Source organism: Mus musculus, chromosome 7 (genome assembly GCF_000001635.26).
Source record: "Mus musculus strain C57BL/6J chromosome 7, GRCm38.p6 C57BL/6J".
Taxonomy (NCBI): domain Eukaryota; kingdom Metazoa; phylum Chordata; class Mammalia; order Rodentia; family Muridae; genus Mus; species Mus musculus.
In genome coordinates, this window is record NC_000073.6 from 122414637 (window position 1) to 122436563 (window position 21927).

General features: G+C 45.2%; 1 protein-coding gene across 3 annotated transcripts in view; it reads left to right on the forward strand.

Annotated features, from left to right (window-relative positions):
* Positions 1-21927, forward strand: part of Prkcb (protein kinase C, beta) — a 345299-nt gene that overhangs the window by 125533 nt on the left and 197839 nt on the right. For 2 of the 3 annotated variants that reach the window (NM_008855.2, NM_001316672.1), the window contains exon 3: positions 10323-10405. In NM_008855.2, coding sequence (NP_032881.1) covers positions 10323-10405 — 83 coding nt within the window. Of the gene's footprint in view, positions 1-8327; positions 9486-10322; positions 10406-21927 lie in introns of all 3 variants that reach the window. The other variant, XM_030242217.1, reaches the window with a different exon arrangement.

The following is a 21927-nucleotide window of genomic DNA, read 5'->3' on the forward strand; positions in this document are numbered from 1 at the left end:
AAGCAGCAAAGGCAGAGTCTGTAAGCTGGTGGCATGCAAACACATTAATCCTAATGCATTTGCTTCCATGACGCTTAGCAAACGTCCTCTCTGGCATCCGCGTTCATGAACCCAGAGCCACCCTTGTGTGCAGCCAAGTGTCCTTTGGAAAGACCTGTATTCTTCAGTTCAGCCCAGTCTGGCTGAGTCCCAGGCTGACTTCACTTAGCCAGCAGGCCTGGCCTTTGCAAACATCTGAGCTTGCAACTCCTGCATCAAGGTAGTAAGATGAGCAAACCATCACCTGCCCCACCGGAATGTCGAGTGAATTGTTTTTAGATAATGTGCTGGTTCTATTCCAGTCTGGCCTATAGTCTGCTGCTTAAAGGGCAGGTTCCTCTGCCCACTTTTTCATCTGTGGACTGCGTGTGGTAGGCTGTTGGTGCAGATACGTTGATGGAACAAACATGCATAATAGAGGACCTATGCAATCTGTAATAACATGTGTCTGTCACTGGCCTGACAGGAAGGGAAGGCAGCAGGGCAAGAGGAGAAAAGAGCTAAGCTGCACAGTAATTACACTACGGATGGGAGCCCAGCTTAAGACGTGTACTTTATCCCCTAGGCTGTTTCTATCCACGGAGACGTATACAGTAACAACTACACCTTACATCTATATTAGCCCAATACAAGAACTCCTAGCCACAAGAGTTGTTAAGCACTAGAAATGTAGTTAGCAAGAATGATGAACAGATTTTAAGTTTTATTTAACTGTCTTAGATTTTTATAGTCCCCTGCCCCGCCCCGCCCCACCCCACCCCTTTGGAGTTAGCTGCCACCATGGTGGATGACATAACTTTAGACCACAGGCAGCGAGTGGATGGTCAGAGCAGGAAAGTGATACCATGGCTGGGTCACCCAGAGAGTGAGTTTTCTACAAGTGTGTAGGCTGCGAGGAGTGGGAGGAAGTGTGTGGGAGTGCAATCGACAACACTTGACCTTTATTAGGAAGTGACTGTGTCCATACACTGAGTCAGGATGAACTCAGCGAATCCTCATCACAGCTCTGTTATAAAAGGTAGACTTATCACCCGAAGTTTACACGCCAGATTGTTGGTACAGAGCAACCGTAATAAGCATCTGCAAGGTCACAGAGCTGATAAGTCATGGTACCTGGTCCAGACCATTTGGCTACAGAGCTTGTGTTCTGAACACGCCCACCTCCACCCCACCCCACCCCCAATTCTGGAAGAAAGTAAATGAATCTCTCTTAAGAGAATATTTTATTCTGTCCCCTGCTGCTTCACATTCACACATGACATCTCATTTAGATTTCTTGACAATTATGTGGCATCGCAGTCCTATCTCTTCTACGGTTATGGAAACTTTGGCTCACAGAGATGAGATATCAAGACAGGCTGATGAGGCTCTGGGGAGCCCAGCCGAGGCTTTATTACCGAGCCGCCCTCTCTGAGTTACTGAGGGCAGCTAAGGGGGAGCCAGGGGGGAACGCGCAGGAGGAGCTGCTGCAAAGGATGTTGTGCAGGAAGAATCAGTGGGCTTCAGCAAGTGACTGAATGGCGGGGGTGAGTGGAGCGGGGAAGGAGCTCTCCTGGAACAGAGCGATGAATGATAGACACACGTGTGCCTGCACCAGTGGGGGGTGTGGGCTCCCGAGGAGGGCAGGCCGAGTTTCCAATAGAGTATCACCAACCACTAGCTGAATGACCTTGGGCAAAGGGCCTGTGGTTGTCAGCCTCCCTGGGGATAGAATGGAGATCCTTCTCCGGGCTGTCATTGGGCACAGGTTCGAAAACCTGTCTCTCTCTCTCTCTCTCTCTCTCTCTCTCTCTCTCTCTCTCTCTCTTTCTCTCTCTCTTCCCCTCCCTCTTCCTCCCTCTCTCCTTCCCTCTCTTTTACCCTCTTTCCTTCCCCCTCCCCCAGACAGACGAGACAGACAGACATCTTGCTATGTATCCCAGGCTCACCTCAAGTTAGAAATCCTCCTGCTTCAGCCTTCCAGGCACTGGGATTCTAGTTATCACATATGACTCCTGAGTCTTTCTTAATGCCACGAGGCCAGGTAGCGGGAGAAGGTGGACCAGGCTGTTGTATTTCAGCTGGGGAGGGAGGAATCCTACTTTATCTTGGGCTCTAGAGTTCATCTCTGACCTAGAAGGAAAGGACCATCCTTCTCAGACAAAACCAAGATCATCCAGTCAAGCAGAACCCGTGTGCTGACAGTGTAAGCCAGGTGCTCTTTCCCACCCTGCCCGTGGAACATGTGTTCTCATTTGAGCTTTCTAATGGTATTATAAGAGCAGGTATTATTATTTTCAATAATTTATTTTTATTCACTTTACATCCTAATTGCAGCCCCTTCCAGTCACACCTTTATAAATCCCCCCATTACCCCACCCCCTTTCCTCCTCTTGGGTACCACACCACCCTGGCCCATCTAGTCCCAGCAGGACTAGACACATCCTCTCCTGCTGAGGCCCAACCAAGCAGTCCAGGAAGGGGAAGGGATCCGATGGCAGGCAACAGAGTCAGAGACAGCCCCCACTCCAATTGTTAGGGGACCCACATGAGGAACAAGTTGTACATCTGCTACAAATGTGTATGGGGCCTGTGTGTTCTTTGGTTGGTGGTTCAGGCTCTGTGAGCCCCCTCGGCCCAGGTTAGTTCACTCTGTAGGTCTCCTTGTAGTGTCCTTGACCCCTCTGGCTCACTCAGTTCTATCCCCCCCCGCCCCCCCCCCCGCCAATCTTCCAAAAGACTCCCCAAGCTCCACCTAATGTTTAGCTGTGGGTCTCTGCATCTATTTCCATCCTCTGCTGGAAGAAGTCTCTCAGGAGACAGTTATCCTAGGCTCCTGTGTGCAAGCATAGCTGAGTATCATTAATAGTGTCATAAGAGCCAGTATTATTATTATTTCCATCTTGGAAAAGGGGATTGCGGTTCAGAGAAGTACAAAATACATGTTTGTATCCAATTGGAGGTTTAAGCTGAGATCCACCTGCTTCCTGAGATGTAATCAATATCCTCTGCCAATGGTAGACTTCCTTTTTGAGGGCTGGCAGTCTTGGGACATCCTGAGAGAGGTGAGAACCTAGGAAAGTACTCAGGGTCTCTTGTCCTCCCACCATAGCTAGCCACAACTAATGTTAGGATTTCTATCTCACATTGATAGGAATTATGAAGCATGAATGGACATGCAAGAATGCTAGCTTTATACCACTGACCCAGTGAGAACTGGATGGAAGTGGGGGGTCAAGATCAAAATGAAGAATAAAACTGGATCCCTCTGTACTGTCCTGGAATCCAAAGTATAACGGTGCTTAGAAGTGGGTGTTGAGAGAGAAGTAGAATTGCAGATTTGGCACTTTCCTGGGACAGTTACCCCACAGAGGCCCCTTGGAAGTGTCTCTGCTTCAGCTGTCTGGTGTTTATAGCATCAATCATATGCTTCTAATTCTTAGTTAGTGTATTAGTTTCCTCAAGCCATTGTAACACATCCAAAGACACACAGGTGCCTAAAATGATACAAAGTTACAGCTCTCCAGACCAAAGTCTAAAAATGGCTTTGTTAGGACTAAAGTCAAGGTGTCAGCTGGCTGCTCTCCTTATGGGGGACCGGAGGGGACACTCTGTTCATTGCCTTTTCCAACTGCCTTGGGCCACCCACATTCCTTGGTCACGTTCCTTCCTGCAAGAACACCACGCCAACCTCTGCTTCCACCATCAGAGAGCATTCTCCAACTGACCCTTCTTAAAAAGGAATCTTAGAAGGAGTCTGGTGGTTCCACTGAGCCCGCTCCCATAAGTCAGTGTCTCTCCCCTCTGCAGAGTCCTCAGCTTAATCACATCTGCAGAGGCCATTTCCCCCCCGCAAGATGACAATCAGAGTTCCTCTGGTTGGGACATAGGCATCTTGCTGTGGAGGCAGCGTGTGAGCCTTTATGGCCTTTCATGTACAAGGAAAGTGTGGAGATGGATGGAGCTGGGGACCTTTCTCTCTCCTTTCCCTGTGTGTTCTTGTCAGTCAACCTAACTCAGAGGCATGTGTTTGGAACCCCACTGAGTATTCTACACAGCTCTCTAGACTGGGTTGGGAAGGTTCCAGACTGCAGGCTTTCCCTCCCAGGACATTGAGGAGTAATTAAGCACAGAGAGGAACATGTAGGGATTCTTGGCTTCCTCCAGCTACCTGTGTGGACGTGGGACCTGGCACATTCCGCAGCTCTGAAAAAAAATGCCTCCTTTTTAAAGAAAGCTGGTCTGCCCCTGAATTTGCCAAACAGAAATGAGGGGGTGTTTATTTGTATCACAGAGAGATTTAGTTTGTTTCTTAAAATAGACAGCCCTAGTCCTCTTTAAAAGTGTGTTTTAGTTCATGGGGAATTTGATTTGCACAACTTGGGAGAAACAAACCTCTTAAGGGAGTCGTTACCTGCACTGCAGGTCTTCAGCTTCCAAAGTCTGTCCCCAGCAGCTGGGGAGAGGGACAGGCCACTCAGGTCACTTGGCCTACTGGTTCCTCCTTATAGGGCGGGATCATTTATTTTTGTGCTAATTGGAAGGCTGTCCAAAGAGCCCCTACCCATGGTGGGACCCGGAAGAACTGCTCAGGAGCCACCTCTACCACACACGATGAGGTTGTCCTTTCTTCTCTTTCTGTGGCTTATTCCTTTGTTCCTTCATGCACCAGGAATTTACTTACTATCCATGAATATCAGTGTTGATAGCAGGAGCTGCAGCAGCCACTAGGAAACTCGGAGAGGCTGTGCTTGTTACTCCTGGTGCCCTGTCAGAAGGATGAGGATGAGATGGTCCTGACTCAAGCTTTGGAAGTTTCGAGAAAGGGTTCTAGAATAAAATTGTTATTTGAAAATGGGAGAGAGAAACTTTCCTAATTCACTCTGGATCCAAGAAGAAATTCATACCGTAATGATGGACCACTTAAAAACTTACTAATGACATTAAGTATAAAACATAAGTCCAGCCAAAACTGTACTTAAAAAGAATAGTTTTGAGCCTGAAAAGATCTTTCAATTTTTAATGAAGATAAATGGGAATGAATTAACTGGCTTGTCCATTGAAGCAGTTCCGGAGCCGGGTGTGATAGGAGCTGGTATTGGTTGGTTGTTGGAGGTTTAGATAGCACGGCTCTAAGGGTGAACAACACCATGGTGATATGGGAACTGCTTCCTAATTGCCAACGTTTAGAAAGGAAACAGAAGCACAGGGATGCCAGATAACATACTGGAACACTCCGGATTCACATGTTCAAGGCCCGAGCAGGCAGCATAGTAAAAATCTGTCCCAAAATAAAAAGGGGTGGGGGAAGTGGTTCTGTTGGTAAACTGTGGAATAAACAGGAAGACTTGAATTCAGATCAGCAACAGACATGTAAAAGCCAGGATTGGTAGCTCCTATCGGTAACCCCAGCACCTGGAGTGCAGAGGCAGGTGGATTCCTGGAGGGTGGTAACCCTTAACCTGGCAGAATCAATGCTAGCTAGTTAACTAACTAACTAACTAACTAACTAACTAAAGTGGAGAGCTACTGAGGAAGATACTCAACATTGACATCTGGTCTCCACAAGCCTGTGCATGCATATGTACAACACACACACACACACACACACACACACACACACACACACACACACACACACAGAGAGAGAGAGAGAGAGAGATGGGGGGAAGGAGAAGGAGGGAGGGAGGCAGGGAAGAAGGGAGGAAGGGAGAGAGAGAGGGAGAGAGAGATCAGTGTACAGTAGCTATTTAGTATGGAAGTGGCCCTGTGTTCTATCACTAGTACCAAAAAGAAATATATTAAAAACAAAATAATAGATAACAAAGATGTGTGAGATAAGATGCTGCATTGTAAACACATGGGTAACTTCCAAGAAATTATCAACACAAACTAAGAGTCATTCTGGGGAGTCATGAAAAGCAACCTTGGTGGCTGTGAGAGCCTCCTAGCCTTAAGGCGCACGTGTGTGTGTGTGTGGGGGGGTGACACTGGCTGGAAAGGACAGCTATCGGCCCTTTATTTCCTGGTGTTCTGACAGTTCTAGATGTAGAAATATGATAAGGGGGAGGGGCATATATATGAGAAAGGAGGAGAGGAAATATGATTACTTGGGATAATACAATTTTCTAGGTAGGACTCTGAAGGCAACTAAAACCTGTATCAATGATTATGGGTTTTGAAAAGGCTCCAAACCCTCCCGGTGGGGTTGCATCACTCCCCTACCTGTACACAGCAGCCAGTTGGAAACCACTAGGAAGAGAGCACTTTAACACAGGGATCCCTCAGCTGGTCCACTGTAAGCGCTGCGTAGGGATGGTGTGGAGACAGTGAGAGGTGCTCTAGGAGATGCGAAATGAGAATTCTTAACAAGGGAGCAGTCGATTCCTGGAGGAGTGACTTGTTTTTGTAAAAGTGTCAGCTATCTTGAATTTTAATTTTGAAAATGTAAGGCCGGTTCAATGAAAGCCCCGATTATTTTGTTTTATTTTACTTTTGGAGAATGGGGATTGACTTACCCTGGCTCTAATACAATCCCCACTGCTATGTTAAGAACCTTACTAAACTGCTTCTGAACTTCACTTGGAAGTATACAGCCACAGCAGTAGCGAAGCGAACACTGAAAATAGGAGTAATGAGGGGGCCCAGTGTAGGCTAACGTGTTCTAAAGCTGTTGTAATTGACCCTCGCCCCCATTGCTGTACTTCACAACAGTCCAGGGGACAAAGCTAAAGGCCTGACGAAAAGCTCAGGGTATATAATCACTGAACACTTAATAAACTTGGCCTTAGAAATCCACACAGAAGGACATAATTATTCAACCAAGGCTGCAGGGACAACTGGGTACCTATGGGGGGAAAGAGTCCAATGCTCATCAGACTGCAAAAAATTACAGAGATTAAAGAGCTTACAGTAGAAATGGCACCAGATGAAACATCCTCACCTGCATGGTTTGGGAAGTGGAGCGTCCCCAGCTGGTTGTCTGTCCAAGTGAACCTGAAATGCTTTCTTTGCATTAGTTTTCCTTACACTGCTTTGAAAATTGCATACAGAGTGTTTGATCTTGTTTTATCTTTAATTGTTCATTTTTGTTAGTGTTAATATTTCCAGTGTTTGGGTCTTATACATGCTGGGAGGGTGTTCTGCCCTTGAGTGTCACCCCCAGTCTTAATTCTTTAGCAAATGTATCATCACAGTATGTGAGTGTGTGTGTGGTGTGTGTGAGTGAGTGTGTGTGTGTGTGGTGTGTGAGTGTGTGTGTGTGTGTGTGAGTGAGTGTGTGTATGCATATCTGCATGTGAGGGGTGGTGTGTGTGTGTGTGTGAGTGTATGTGTGTGTGGTGTGTGTGAGTGAGTGTGTGTGTGTATGGTGTGTGAGTGTGTGTGTGTGTGGTGTGTGGTGTGTGTGTGTGTGAGTGTGTGTATATGTGTGTGTGTGAGTGTGTGTGTGAGTGTGTGTGGTGTATGTGAGTGTGAGTGTGTGTATGCATGTCTGCATGTGAGGGGTGGTGTGTGTGCTGTGTGTATATGGTATGTGTGAACCTGTGTGAGAGTATGTATGAGTGTGTGAGGGGTGGTATGTGTATGTGTGTTCATGTGTGTATGTATGTGTGTGGGTGAGTGTGTATGCATGTGTGTATGTGAGTATGTGGTGTGTGTGTGAGTGTGTATGCATGTGTTCACGTGCGTATGTGTGGTGTGTGTGTGCGTGCACTTGTGTGAAGGTCAGAGGACAAATCTCAAGAGTCAGTTCTTTCCTCCAGGGGTTGTAGGATTAAGCTGAGATTGTTAGGCTCATCTATCGAGTGCTGTTCTCGTGGAGCCATCTCGACAGTCGTCCCCATCGTAATTGTTAACACACTTACGCTAGTCTTGTATGCAGTTCATCAATGTGCACAGTCCCCTTGGGGACCACAGGCTGCAGCACATTCAGCCTGTAGCTCCTCCTATCCCGGGGTTTGTGACTTAGCCTCTCTCTGTTTCCGTCTCTGCCTTAAAGTTGTATTTTATGGAACAATCAAGTATATATAAAAAAGAAGACAGATTGGCATTAAATTCTCATGAGTCCATCAGGAACCATTAATGAGTCATACTGACTAACTTTCTTGTCTCTCTCCTTCCTTCCTTCCTTCCTTCCTTCCTTCCTTCCTTCCTTCCTTCCTTCCTTCCTTCCTCCCTCCCTCCCTCTTTCTTTCTCTCTCTCTCTCTCTCTCTCTCTCTCTCTCTCTCTCTCTCTCTCTCTCTTTCTTTCTTTCTTTCTTTAATCTATCACCCTCCTGAACATACCAAATTACTTTGAGCTGAATTAGTTTATCCACAACGCTTTTAGGTTGTAGCCCTCACAGATGAAGATGCTGTTAGAATAACCACCATGCTGCTATCATACCAAAGGCATCTGTTCTCTAATATCAATAAGGATAATTGCCTAGAATCATAAAACAAGTGAATAGATCCACTTTCCTGATTGTCTTGGTGGATTTTTAATATTGCTGGTTTACTCAAAATTAGGATTCAAGTAACATATGTACAATGCTTGTAGTCAAGACATTTCTTATATTTCTTTGAAGGCAAGCTTCTCCTCTTATTTCCTCCTTGTCTTTTTCTTCCCTTGTGTTTTACTTGTTGGAGATGAGTCCTTGTTTTTTTGTGTGCAGCTGCCGGTGTTCGGGGACTTGAAGGAATGGGTAGTGACTGCCTGCAGGTGACACCAACTAACTAGTTCCTGGCATTCCCTTCCTGTGATTTTGTAGTAGAGTCCCGTTAAAGACTTTCCTGTGACATGTGTTCACAGACATTGTGATGACGGGTCCACACAATCGCATCTCTATGAGTAGTTTGGAATTTTCTGCTCTGTTTGTTGAACATGTGCTTCACAAAAGTCTGAGTTGGTCCCTAATGTCATTCATCCTCCAGGAGCCCAGGAGTCTGGAGGATAGTGGAGATCTGAGAAGTAACACTGCAAAATGTGTGTGTATAGATACTCCCCGGCTGCCCCTCTTCCTGTGTAATCCTCAGACAGGGAAGCTGTACCACAGATGCCTTGAGCTCACGAGGTTTCAGATGCATGTTTATGTGTGTGTGGTTGCAAATGACAAGCAGTGTTACCATCTTATGGTCCTTCTGCACCTTTATGTCCCCTCCTCCTTCTCCCACAATCCCCTCTGTTTTCCTCCGCCTTCTGGTCCCTTCTCCTCCTTTTCTCTCCTCTTCTCCCTTTCCACCTCTTTCCCCTTTCTTCTGCCCTCCCTTTCATCTGCCTCCCTCCTCCCCATGCTGCCCCCTCCTCCTCTTCATCCCTGAGTTTTCAGTATGCTAGGCAGGCTCTCCACTCCGAGCTCCGCCCCCAGCTTGGAGCCTGATTCTTCTACTCCTACACTGAGTTGACACTGATCTGGTGAGAGGAGCACGCCTCTGCCATTCTTTCTCACTGTTCCTCCACACCCTTCCTGTTCTAATCATCCCTCCAGGTAGGAGTCTAATGTTTAAACACACATGTTCCTTATGTATTATGGACCTAAATATCAGCAAATGATTTCATCTGGTATATGTATGTGTATGTGTATATGTATGTATGTACATGATATATATATATGTGTGTGTGTGTGTATGTGTGTGTATGTGTGTATATATATATCAGCATCCTATTTCCAAACCAATAAATGACTAGACAGATACTCTAAGTGATCTTCAAGGGGCTGTCATGGGGTATATATGATTCTTAGCACACTAGCTAAGTTAATTTTCCATATGTATACAAATGTGTGTGTGTGTATGCATGTTGCATGTATATGTGTGCAGTGGAGCCAGGTAGAGGTGAGTGCATGTATGCATGTGTGTTTGTGTGTGTATGTGTGTGTGTGTATGCGTGTGCGTGTGTGCGCGTGTGTAAGCCCAAAGTTGACATACCCTGTGTTTCTCAGTTGCTCTTTACTTTCTCTATTGAGGCAGAGGTCTCTGTCTCTGAATCTGGAGCTAGCCAGTTCTAGCTGGTCTAACTAGCTAGATGACCCTAGGGATCCTGTCTCTGCCTCCTGAGGGCTACTGGGATTAAAGGGGGCAACCTTATGGGCCAAGTGGGGTCTGGGGATCAAATACCAGTCTTCACAATTGTGTGCTGAGTATTTTATCCACTGAGCTGTCTCCCAATACCTCTGCTTAGATATTTCATGTTCATTCAGGATATCATGTCAGTGCATCCAAAAGAGTATATGAGGTAGAAGCTCATGTTATTTTGCATGATGTCTTCCTCTGGGGCAACCTAATGGCTTCTTCCTTCTTTGTCTCCCCTGTGCTTTCTTCTGCAGTCTGCTGCTTTGTTGTACACAAGCGCTGCCATGAGTTCGTCACGTTCTCCTGCCCCGGTGCGGACAAGGGCCCGGCCTCTGATGTGAGTACCTGGTGGTGGCCACCCTTGCTGCTTCACAGCCACTTTGATAGGTTTGCTTTGAGCAGGGGAGAGTGGAGAAGGGGTGTGGCTGGGCAATGGAAACAACTAGGACCTCACTCTGATCGTGCTTAATGACTTTACCTTGACATCAGAGCCTGGAACTCAGTGAACATAACTCACTCACTAGTGTGCCCATAAGAGGGCATCTTTTCAATACATTTTTTAGTCCTTTGCTGGGAAGTCTTAATATCAGGATCCACAGATCAGAAGAATGGGGAGGGTGTGTGATCTTGCTATTAGTCATTCTAAAGTATTTGTTGGGTAGAGTAGAATACACTGTAACCCCAAACTCACAAAACTGGGGTTGTGAGGTACAGGTTAGCCTGGGCTACATGGTGGGATCCTGTTTCAAAAACAAACCAAGCAACACCCACAGGATGATTATTGCAAGCAGTCAGGAGATACTTGTAGGTAAAACAGGCTAGTATTTTTCTTTTACTCATGATACATTTTAGTATGGATTGAGAAAACAAATTTAGAAATAATTTTAATCTTCTGATCTGGATATAACAATTCCTATCTAAGGAAAGTTATCTAGGTTACATAAAGATAAGTCAATTTAAAGACGATACTAAGTCAATGAGAAGATGATTGACCTGAGGCTAGGGCAAAGGGCTTGATGTAAGTTTGTCTGAAGTTTGGGGGATTTGTTGGTTTTCTACACAACAGCCATTCTCAGCCCTAACTTCCTTCCTTCTGCCGGTGGCTACCACTGATGTTAGATGGTGAAAATGCCTGACACTTGTGTGATAAGTCAAGATGTCTCAATGGAGCTCTCTGGCATCTCCTTCTCCACTTCTTGGCTCAGTATCTCTGTTTGATTCATTCTTAGGAAGAGGTTTCTACCATGAGAACAAGAAGGTGGTGGCACCTTTCCTTTCCTCTTTTATCAGCACAGCCACTCCAGTGACCATAAACCACAGTGTCCAGAAGAGTGGGCTGTGCTGTGATCATGTGCTGTGATCATGTGCTGTGATCATGTGCTGTGATGGTCTGAATGCTTTGTCTCTCTCCAAATTCATGCTGAAATTCTAATCGTCCAGCATTAGAGACAAGACTTTTAAGGATATGATCGGGTCAAGAATGAGAAGACTTCATGGATGATGGCATCCACACCTTTAGGAAAAGAACCCTAGAGAGATGCCTCACATCCTCCATCATGTGAAGTACACCAAGGCACTAGCGATGTAAGAAGTGGGTTTTCACCAGACACCGTGCCTGCCAGTCCCTAGGCCTTGGACTTCTTGGCTTATAAAACCATGAGAAGTACATTTTTGTGATTTAAAAAGTCACCTGTTTAAGTTTGGTAGCCCAAACAGACTCAAACAGGAAGTTTTGTGCCAAAAATGGTTCTAGATGAATAGAAATTCCGACTCTGGAATTTTTGGAATTGAGGCAAGATTCTCAAGTGGCTGTAAGGATTCTCAACATTAGCATCAGTGCATGCTTTTTCCCTGATGGCCAAGAGCCTGTCATTCACTGGTGGTAATTAGTGTGGTCCATTCACAGTTACTCCTAGTGACCCATCTGCAAACATGAGGGTTCCTTTCTCCAAGACATTGTCCTCTGATAGCATAGAAACCTTAGCTCTTCAGGAGAAACTCTTCCACAGTGCAACGCCGCTGGTCCTACTTTGGGCTTCCTCTACCTCTGAGCCAATGAGCCGAGACAGGAGTAATGGAACGTCCTGGATTAAAGAGGGGTCCTGTCTAGAGGGGAAACGGAAAATGTGCTCGAAACACAGGGGTTTTCTTAGGGCATCAACATGACTTATGGCTAGGGACTATAGAAAACTCTTAAGTAGCCCAACCGAGATAGGATTACATGGCCCAGACCCTTCAGAAATGAAGGTTTAGACACTATATCTGGCAGAGAAGCACCATCAGCTGAAGTACTTGATTCACAGCTGACGAGTTACAAGCAGGCACCACCTACAACCTTGCAGCCAGCTCTAAAATGAAGACTGAATCACCACGTGTTTCTTCTTCTTCTTCTTCTTCTTCTTCTTCTTCTTCTTCTTCTTCTTCTTCTTCTTCTTCTTCTTTTTTGTTTTTTGTTTTGTTTTTCGAGACAGGGTTTCTCTGTGTAGCCCTGGCTGTCCTGGAACTCACTCTGTAGGCCAGGCTGGCCTCGAACTCAGAAATCCGCCTGCCTCTGACTCCCAAGTGTTGGGATTTAAGGCGTGCGCCACCACACCCGGCTACGTGTATCTTCTTATGAATACATTTTATTTATCTATGAACCTTTATTTAAAAAGTATCTGTTTTCTCACTCCTCATAGTCTTTTGGCATGTAAGATTAGATGTACTGACTTCATATTAGAATTTAAGCTGTTAATTTTTACATCTCAGTATTTAAGTATGGAATACCAAGAGAAGAGTAATCAGGTCTCAAGGCCCTTACCTCATTCTCCAGTGTCTTAGTCAGGGTTTCTATTCCTGCACAAACATCATGACCAAGAAGCACTTGGGGAGGAAAGGGTTTATTCAGCTTACACTTCCATACTGCTGTTCATCACCAAAGGAAGTCAGAACTGGAACTCAAGCAAGTCAGAAAGCAGGAGCTGATGCAGAGGCCATGGAGGAATGTTCTTCACTGGCTTGCTTCCCCTGGCTTGCTCAGCCTGATCTCTTATAGAACCAAGCCTATCAGCCCAGAGATGGTACCACCCACAAGGGGCCTTTCCCCCTTGATCACTAATTGAGAAAATGCCTTACAGCTGGATCTCATGGAGGCATTTCCTCAACTGAAGCTCCTTTCTCTGTGATAACTCCAGCTGTGTCAAGTTGACACAAAACTAGCCAGTATACCTAGGGAAGACATCAGTTGGTGGTTCATTCAGATCTAATAGGAGTTAGGTGCAATTATCACTTCATTGTTATTTATTTTAAAATAAATATTTTAATTCAAAGAGGTAGATAACAAATTTAGACAGGATGGGCTTACAATGGTTGGTTTTTGTTTGTTTGTTTGTTTTATTTTTTTGTTTTGTTTGGTTTGGTTTTTCAAGTATCAGCTTGGCTGGATTAGGGAGTCCCTGAGAGCTGCTAAAACAATTTCTAGGTAGATCTTCTTTGAGAAGTTTTCCAGAAGAGTGTAGTGTTCAAGTCATCTGTATGAGTGGGCAGCGTTTGGTCTGTTGAAGACCCAGGCAGAAGAAAGAGGCAGGCAAAAGGTTAGTTTGCTCTGTGTTTGGACTAGGATGACTGTGGTTCTTCTGCCCCTCAATGTCAATGCTCCCAGGCCTGAGGCTTTCAGATTTGGTCCAGGATGGACACTGTGGGCTCTTCTGCCTCTCTGGCCTTTAGACTTGCCTTTGATGGAAATGTGCTACCGGCCCTTTAATTCTCCAGTTTACAGATGACAGATCATGGGATTTCTCAGCCTCCATCATCATATGCGCTGACTCACATAACTAACCTATATATCGGAAGCTACATCTCTCCTCTGGGCTCTGTTTATCTGGAGAACTCTAATGCATGTATTTACCCCCAGAGATCAGAGTTCGTATGCTTGTCCCATGATTAAAGAGGGGATAGATGGCCTCTTAGAGGAACCCTAGAAAAGCAGTGTTGTGCACTGGCTAAAATTATAGACTATAAACTAGAATATAAATCCAGCCCTCCTAGATGTAAACCTGTATAGTCTTGGGATAGTTATTGTAAATCTCTTAAATTCTTCAGCTGAAAACAAATGGGCAAAATAGTAGCCATTACTTTACAGCATTGTTATGAGTGGCAAATGCCCAAATTTCTCTCCTGAAACCTCCTAAAACCGTGTTCGGTGCAAGATTTTTATATAGATGATGATGATGGCAGTGGTGGTGGTGGTGGTGGTGGTGGTAGTGGTGGTGATTACAATGATGATGATGACCACGACAATGATGACTACTCTAGTGCATGTGTGTGGGCAGCAAGATCAGAGCAAGCAAGTCTAGAGAATGAACAGGCTTTCTGTTGACCATCTGTTAGATTTTTGTGCGAAGGTTTCATGGGCAGCATAAGGAGTGACCCTTCTCTGTATGAATGGAAGAACACAGACATTTCTTGCTATAAGCATGGGGAGAGCAGAAAGTGCTCCTCACAGTCTCCATGCATAGGATTTGGCAGCCTGACTGCAGAGACGCTCTGGGTGCTATTCCAAGAAGGTCTGTTGGCAGCAAGAGTGATGGATTGGTCCAGACTCCTGAACTGGCTTGACTCGGTTCATTGACCTTTTTTCTGCCTGTGGTTGGAGGCGTGATTAAAGACCTGGGCACACCTGCTTGTCCACCTGGACAGGCTGTCTTTGTCGGCTTCTGGTGCTCAGGCAGGTCTAGAGGGGTGCCCTCCCCTCCTCTGTGACCTTGAAATACCAAGTATGCAGCAAGCCTGCGAAGCAGAAATTGCATGTTTTTGGCCAGGGAAAAGAGTGCACAAGGCTCTGCCCTCTGTTTTCCGATATTCCAAGCACCACCTGAGTGGGGGATATATTCTGGGCATTATTATAGGTTTATACTTATGTGACTTTCTCTACAGATGCATTCAGACTGTGATATATCAAGGGAACTCTATGAGCCAATGGACTTAGCTCCTAGGTCCATTCAGTAGCAATGAAACGAGACAATGTATACAGCACTTACCGTTGGCTCCATACAACACAAAACATGGCAGAGTTCATGACTGATGTCTCTGCTCTTCCATAGGCTGCTTTCTCTTTCTCCTAATAGTACAGATTTTTAAAATTAATTTTTTATTTAAAATTTTTATACAATATACTTAGATCATATTCTTTTTCCTCCTGAGTTCTTCCCAGATCCTACCTACCCAACTTCATGTTCTTCCCCTCGTCTTTCTTAAGTAGGAAAAACAAAACAAAACAAAATGAAAACCAAAACAGATAAACAAACTAAAAACAAGAAACCAATAAGGCAAAACAACAATAACAAACAAACAAACAGACAGACAGACAGACAGACAGACAAAAAACAATACCAGAACTTTGTCTCATTCTTAGTTTCATCAGGAAAACGATTCTTCGTGGGGCAGGGGGTGTGAGCTCTTAAGAGTCATTTCTTTAGATCTGCATAGTTTTCCTCAGAGACAGTGTTAGGTTACAAAGCACCAAGACTGTGGATCATGCTCACTGTCTCCAAGGTCTCAGGATAAGGAAGAAGGATGGAACTAGGGCAAGTCAAGTGAGCTCTTTGTCCTAGGGTCCTTCTCTGTGCTTGTGACTGTTTGATGGATTGGCTGGTGGCTAGATGCTTGTGAGGATGAGCCTGGAAGTGGGCAGGTTGCTGGTCCAGGTGTCTTGGTTCTCCATCCTTCATTCTCTGACTAGCTTTTGGGTTGTTCCTATGGTCATTTCAGGGTTCCACAAAGCATTTAAAATCTGTTTATTATGTTTGCTAATGTCCCAATAAACAGAGGCCATCTCACGCTCAACTCCAGACAGCCTTGACCGTGTCATTAATCTCCTGATCATCCTCCATACTTAGGGGGCCATTGTAAACTAGATCTCTGGAGGCTAGTGCACTGAGCTTTTGTTTTTAGAAGATCTGCAGGTCTTGTTGGTATTCCTAAAGGCATAGATGACCTCATTAAAAGAATGCACCCCACTCATTCCATACCGCAGATCCCCAGCGGATTTAGCTCTTGGTAACTACAAATAGGTCCTGTGGCAGTCCATTGAGCCTTTTAGTGGTAACGAAGCGTGTATACTCAGAAGGCAAATATATCTGAATTTGGGGCCTGACTCCACCTAGATTCTCATTAGAATTTAGGCATGCCATTTTACTTCCCTGTATCTAAGTTTCTATATAAAAAAATGGGATATTAGTACCAACCACGTGGGCTTATAAGGATACTTTTTAAAAATTTTATTGGGTTTTTATTTTATTTACATTTCTAATGCTATCCCAAAAGTCCCCATACCCTCCCCCTCACTCCTCTACCTACCCACTCCCACTTCTTGGCCCTGGCGTTACTCTGTACTGATGCATATAAAGTTTGCACGACCAATGGGCCTCTCTTTCCACTGATGGCCGACTAGGCCATCTTCTGATTCATATGCAGCTAGAGACACGAGCTCTGGGGGGTACTGGTTAGTTCATATTGTTGTTCCACCTATAGGATTGCAGTTCCCTTTAGCTCCTTGGGTACTTTCTCTAGCTCCTCCATTGGGAGCCCTGTGATCCAGCTGACAGTGAGCATCCACTTCTGTGTTTGCCAGGCCCTGGCATAGTCTCACAAGAGAGAGCTCTATCTGGGTCCTTTCAGCAAAATCTTGCTAGTGTATGCAATGGTGTCAGCGTTTGGAACCTGATTATGGGATGGATCCCCGGCTATGACAGTCTCTAGATGGTCCATCCTTTCGTCTCAGCTCCAAACTTTGTCTCTGAAACTCCTTCCATGGGTGTTTTGTTCCCAATTCTAAGAAAGGGCAAAATGTCCACACTTTGGTCTTCGTTCTTCTTGAGTTTCATGCGTTTAGCAAATTGTATCTTATATCTTGGGTATCCTAAGTTTCTGGGCTAATATCCACTTATCAGTGAGTGCATATTGTGTGAGTTCCTTTGTGATTGGGTTACCTCACTCAGGATGATGCCCTCCAGGTCCATGGAAAAGAGCTGACAAAGACCAATGGGTTAACTGCAGAAACATTCACAAAGCTCTTGTTTGAAAATGCTTCCCACGGTGCATGGAGAGCCTTTCATACAGCAGCTGAGGGTCTACCTCCCTCCCTACTCTGAGTACACTGGGAATCCTCTACGTTCCCTGGTCCAGAGCAAACCAGCCCAATATAATTACGTTTCCATTTCCATCTTCATTGTTTTATATCAAAGTCTGTGCTGCAATGCTGTGAACTCAGACTTTGCAGCCAGGAAGCACTGGTGTCAGATTCCTAATCGGCCACTTATTGCTCCTGTGACCTTGTGAAAAGAATTCAATTTCTATAACCTTTAGCTCATATTTTTAAAATAGGGAGGACAGTATCTAAATCCTAGGGGGTAGGTGTCATGAGTATCTGCTGAGAAAATTGCTTGGACCACACCTAAGATAGTGTCTGACCCAAAGCAATGCTCAATAAATGGTTTTAGAATTATTATTAATATCTAGAGGTGTCTCTATGGCTCAGGAATGAAGACAGGCCACCCTCTGACCTGCTGAAGAATAATGGCTAATAAAAATAGCACTAAGTATTGAACGGGGGCCTTGGGCCAGGCAGTTCAGAAGTGGAAAAGCACTCCCTAGGTGGTTTGTCAATATTTTATGGTCTTAGAAGTAGTTTCTGATTTGCAAATGATGAAACCTAACCCTTTTGCCCTAAGGATGACAATTCTAGGAATTCTTGCTGAGGGGTTATTTGAGGATAGGTGCATCTATTTAGCTAGAATGACATTCATTGCATCAGTATTTATAGCGACTGAAATTTGGAAATGACTCAAGTAACTACTGATGAATGCTTATGTAAGAGAAAGCCATCGCATCCCCATAATGGTATCCTGGCCAGCAACCATGGATCAGTGTCTGGGGCGACAGAGCAGGTGCAGAGCTTGGCTGAGCCAGTTCTTATGCAGGTACTCATGCCTTTCAGAATGAATCAAAATGCATGCCGGAAGTCTGCACATTGTTATATGTAAATTATACTTTAATAAAAGCCATGCTGATTAAATGTTGGTGTAGGAACAGTGTCATTATTTATCTCTTTTTAAAAGCAGATAGTTAACTTTAGAAGTGTGTGAGGCAACAAAATCACAAAAGTATTGTCTTTTTATAGTATTTAAAATATCATTTGCAGTATTTTTGACATGCACTTTTTACTGTTAGACATATATTTAATGAATAATAAGCAGTATTCTATACACATTTTTTAAAACATATTTTGGTGCCAACTGTTAACTCTGCTCTCTGAGTTGGGCATAGTGGCACATGCCCATGATTTCATCACTCAGGCTGAGGCAGGAGGATGGCAAGTTCAAGGACAACATGAACTATATGGTGGAGACCCCATCCCAGAACATATCTGCCTGCTTTCTTATGCTAGTATTTGCACAGAGGACTCTGAAGGTCACTTGAGGATGCTCTGAGGCTTGTCCCTCCAGCATTCATGGGTAGTGGTGGTACTCCAGCTCTAGCATAGACTCAGGCTCCCACTCCAATTCAGTCAAGACTGAGCCCTGGTGGGAGCTCAGGTCCAGCAGAGGTACTGTAAAGAGGCTCCTGAGATGCCGTCATCTGGGAGCCTGCTTAGTTCACACAGATGGGAGTCTTCTAGTGTTCCTGATAATATTCTAATCGTCCGTGTGTTGTAACCTCGATTCGCCTGTGGACCTAGAGAGGACAAGGAAGTCTTCACTTCTCTAGGCTTGGTCCCATCCATTATAGTGGGAGTGTCAGTAAGGGGAAAGGCTTGCCTCGTCCCATGTGATAATGTCTAGTTTGCTCAGCTCAAGAAAGCAGCCTAACAGCTGCTGTCCTCTGAAAGCCTGCATTGCTCTGCTTTATGTAACACCAAGTGGGGGCACCTGCAGCTCATTACCAGGATGGAAGCAACAGCTAGGGTTGAGATGTCCCCTCCTTGCATCACCATCTCCTGGACCAGAACAGCCATGTGACTTTTAAATAGGGATCACATAGATTAAGCAGTGCACTGTCTTCCCCCCTCTCTCCCTCCTCTCTCATTTATCTATTATTTATTGACATCAGAGAGTACACCATCTTGCTCAAATCACATCCAGTTTATATAATACTGCAGTCTATGGCTTCTGTATTCACAGCCAAAACATTCAGTAACCAAGTTGTGTATTACCGAATGTCAAAGATGCCTTAGAGGGGTGGTGAAAGAGGTGTCTGGAGGGTTATCCTGTCTAGGTCAGGTATCCAAAAGGCTGCCACATAGACACACACACATGCACACACACACACACACACACACACCTTTAAAAAGAAATTTTCTAAATGCTACCTTGAAAAAAAATATGTCCAGTGCCCAGGATTACCTGGGTAGTCTATCAAAAGCCTGAGAATCTGTGATTGAAAATATTCTCAAGAAATTCTGACAGGTTAGTAGGCAATCCAAGTGATTTGTACAGTGGTTCTGAGGCCAGAATGGTTGGGTTTGACTTCCAGGTTTGTCTCTAACACGAGTTAGCTTTATAATCTTTCACTTCTATTTCCTTTTCTAGAAAAGGAAGAAAAGAGCTCTGGCCTCGTAGCGTGCAACAGGGGAGTAACTGAGAATAAGCAGAGAGAGAGAGAGAGAGAGAGAGAGAGAGAGAGAGAGAGAGAGAGAGAGAGATTGATTCTCCCCACCCTGTGTGTTGTGCAGACTACGTAAGATCTCCACCAATGCACCTTTGAAGTCTTAGGTGGTGAGCATGCAGCCTTCTCTTGGGCATGACACACATCTCTTCTGCTTCCCACAAATGAAAAACCCAGAGTCCTCTCCCACGGTGCACCTGGGAGCAGGAGCTGACAAAATGAGGGTATTGGGATGAATGCAGTCTCTTTTGACTGTCAAGTGAATTCCACACTAGTCTGCTCTTTGGGCTGTGGGCTGGCCACAGCCTCTGTGGTGCAGAACCAGCTCACCAAGGTCAGAGCGAACTCCTGCTACACAGCTATCTATCCGTCACTGCCACAAGGCAGAGCTTCATGCTGTGGAGGCAGGGGCAGAGCCATAGTGCTAGAGGGGCAAAGATAAGAAGCAGCTGGTTTTGTTACTCATAGAGTAAGCCCTAGCTTATGAATACATGATTTCGGCTTCTCCTGCTCGGGTAGCCATGGGGACAGAGCAGGACATATCTCATAGCCAAATGAAGGTGACTTCCAGAAGCCTCTTGCCTCTGAGCCTGACATTCCAGGGGAGAGAGAGGAGGGAATAATTAAGAGGCAGGTGGCCCCGGAGAGAGCATTGGGTTCTGGAGTCAAGAACCCTTCATTCCGATCTTCCAGTCTTTGACCTTCTGTGTTGCCTATTCTACTATTTAACAAATTAAGGCCAGGAGATGACTCAGTGCCTAAGCGAGCTTGCTGAGGCTGGATCACCAGCACCTGTGTGAAAAGCAGGGCATGTCTGTGCACACCCAGTAACCCAGCTCTGTTGAGAGGCACAGACAGGAAGATCACTGGGACTTGCTAGTCAGCCAGAGTAGCAGAGAAAAAATAGCAAGCGCCAGGTTGAGTGAGAGATGGTATCTTATAAGCATAAGAGGAGAGATAAGAAGGGCATCTGATCTCTTTCTCTGGCCTTCACTCACAGGCAAGGACACGGGCACTCACTACGTACACACACACACACACACACACACACACACACACACACACTGATATAATTTGAAGCACATTACACACAATAACTCTCCCCTTTACGTCATACATGAGGAAACAGGTTCCCATTACTGTCTTGTAACATGATGCTCACGAAGAAATGGAGATACTCAGGCCTCCCCAAGGGCTTTATTCCGTGACAGTGAGCCAGCCCACATGCAAGCCTAGGTCATCTGGCCCTTAGTCTTTTTACCCAGCATCCTAAATTGCCTGGTTCCCTGGACAGACCTGGCTCAAGCAGCAGCCCTTAACTTTCAAGAAGCGACCTTTCGGGTGTACCGCCAAAGCTCAGTGACCCAAGTCAGGCGGTGACAGCTCTCTTGGCATCTCTCACTACTGGGCCAACAAAGATCCCTTCTCTGGAGAATCTAGAATTTGGACTCAAAGCTGCTGGCTTTGGGCCAGGCCCGTCATACATTTCTGAAAACTATTAATTGTATGTGAGGCTAGTTGAATTCCCACAATCAAGAACTTTCCTTTGTAATCATGAGCCTCTTACGCCGCTTCTGGTCCCTTACACCTCCATCCCCATCCATCACATTAACCAACCACCCAGGCAACCAGCAGTTTGCCTGTTTTCCCTTCAGGCAGCTATTTTATTTTGCAAAGATCGTTTCATAGATTGAGCCTCTCTTACCAAGGCTGAAACATACAAGATATTACTATTGACTGTGGTACCCTGTTGTGAGACAGGCCTCTAGAGCTTATTCAGCCAGCTTGCCTGCCACTTTACGCCTATTGATTAGTAGCTACTTATTTCTCTTTCAGCCTCTAGCAACCAGCCTTACACTTCTTGATCCCATGCATTTGACTGCTGCGGATACTCCATACAAATGGGATCATACAGTACTGGTCCTTCGGGGCTCAGCATATTGAGCTTAGCACCATGTCTTCAAGATGCATCCATGTTACGCCATATTGCAGAATTTCCTCTCTTTGATGGCTGGGAAGTATATTACTGTACGGATGTACCAAGGTTTCTTTAGCCTTTTCCTCACCAGCAGACTCTGATGTTTCTGCACCTTGACTATTGTGGCTAATGTTGCGGTGCACGCGGAAGGGAAGACCTCTGCAAGATCTTCATTTCGGTTCTTTTAATTTTTTTATTGGAGTTATTCATTTTATTTTATGTGTGGATATTTTGCCTGC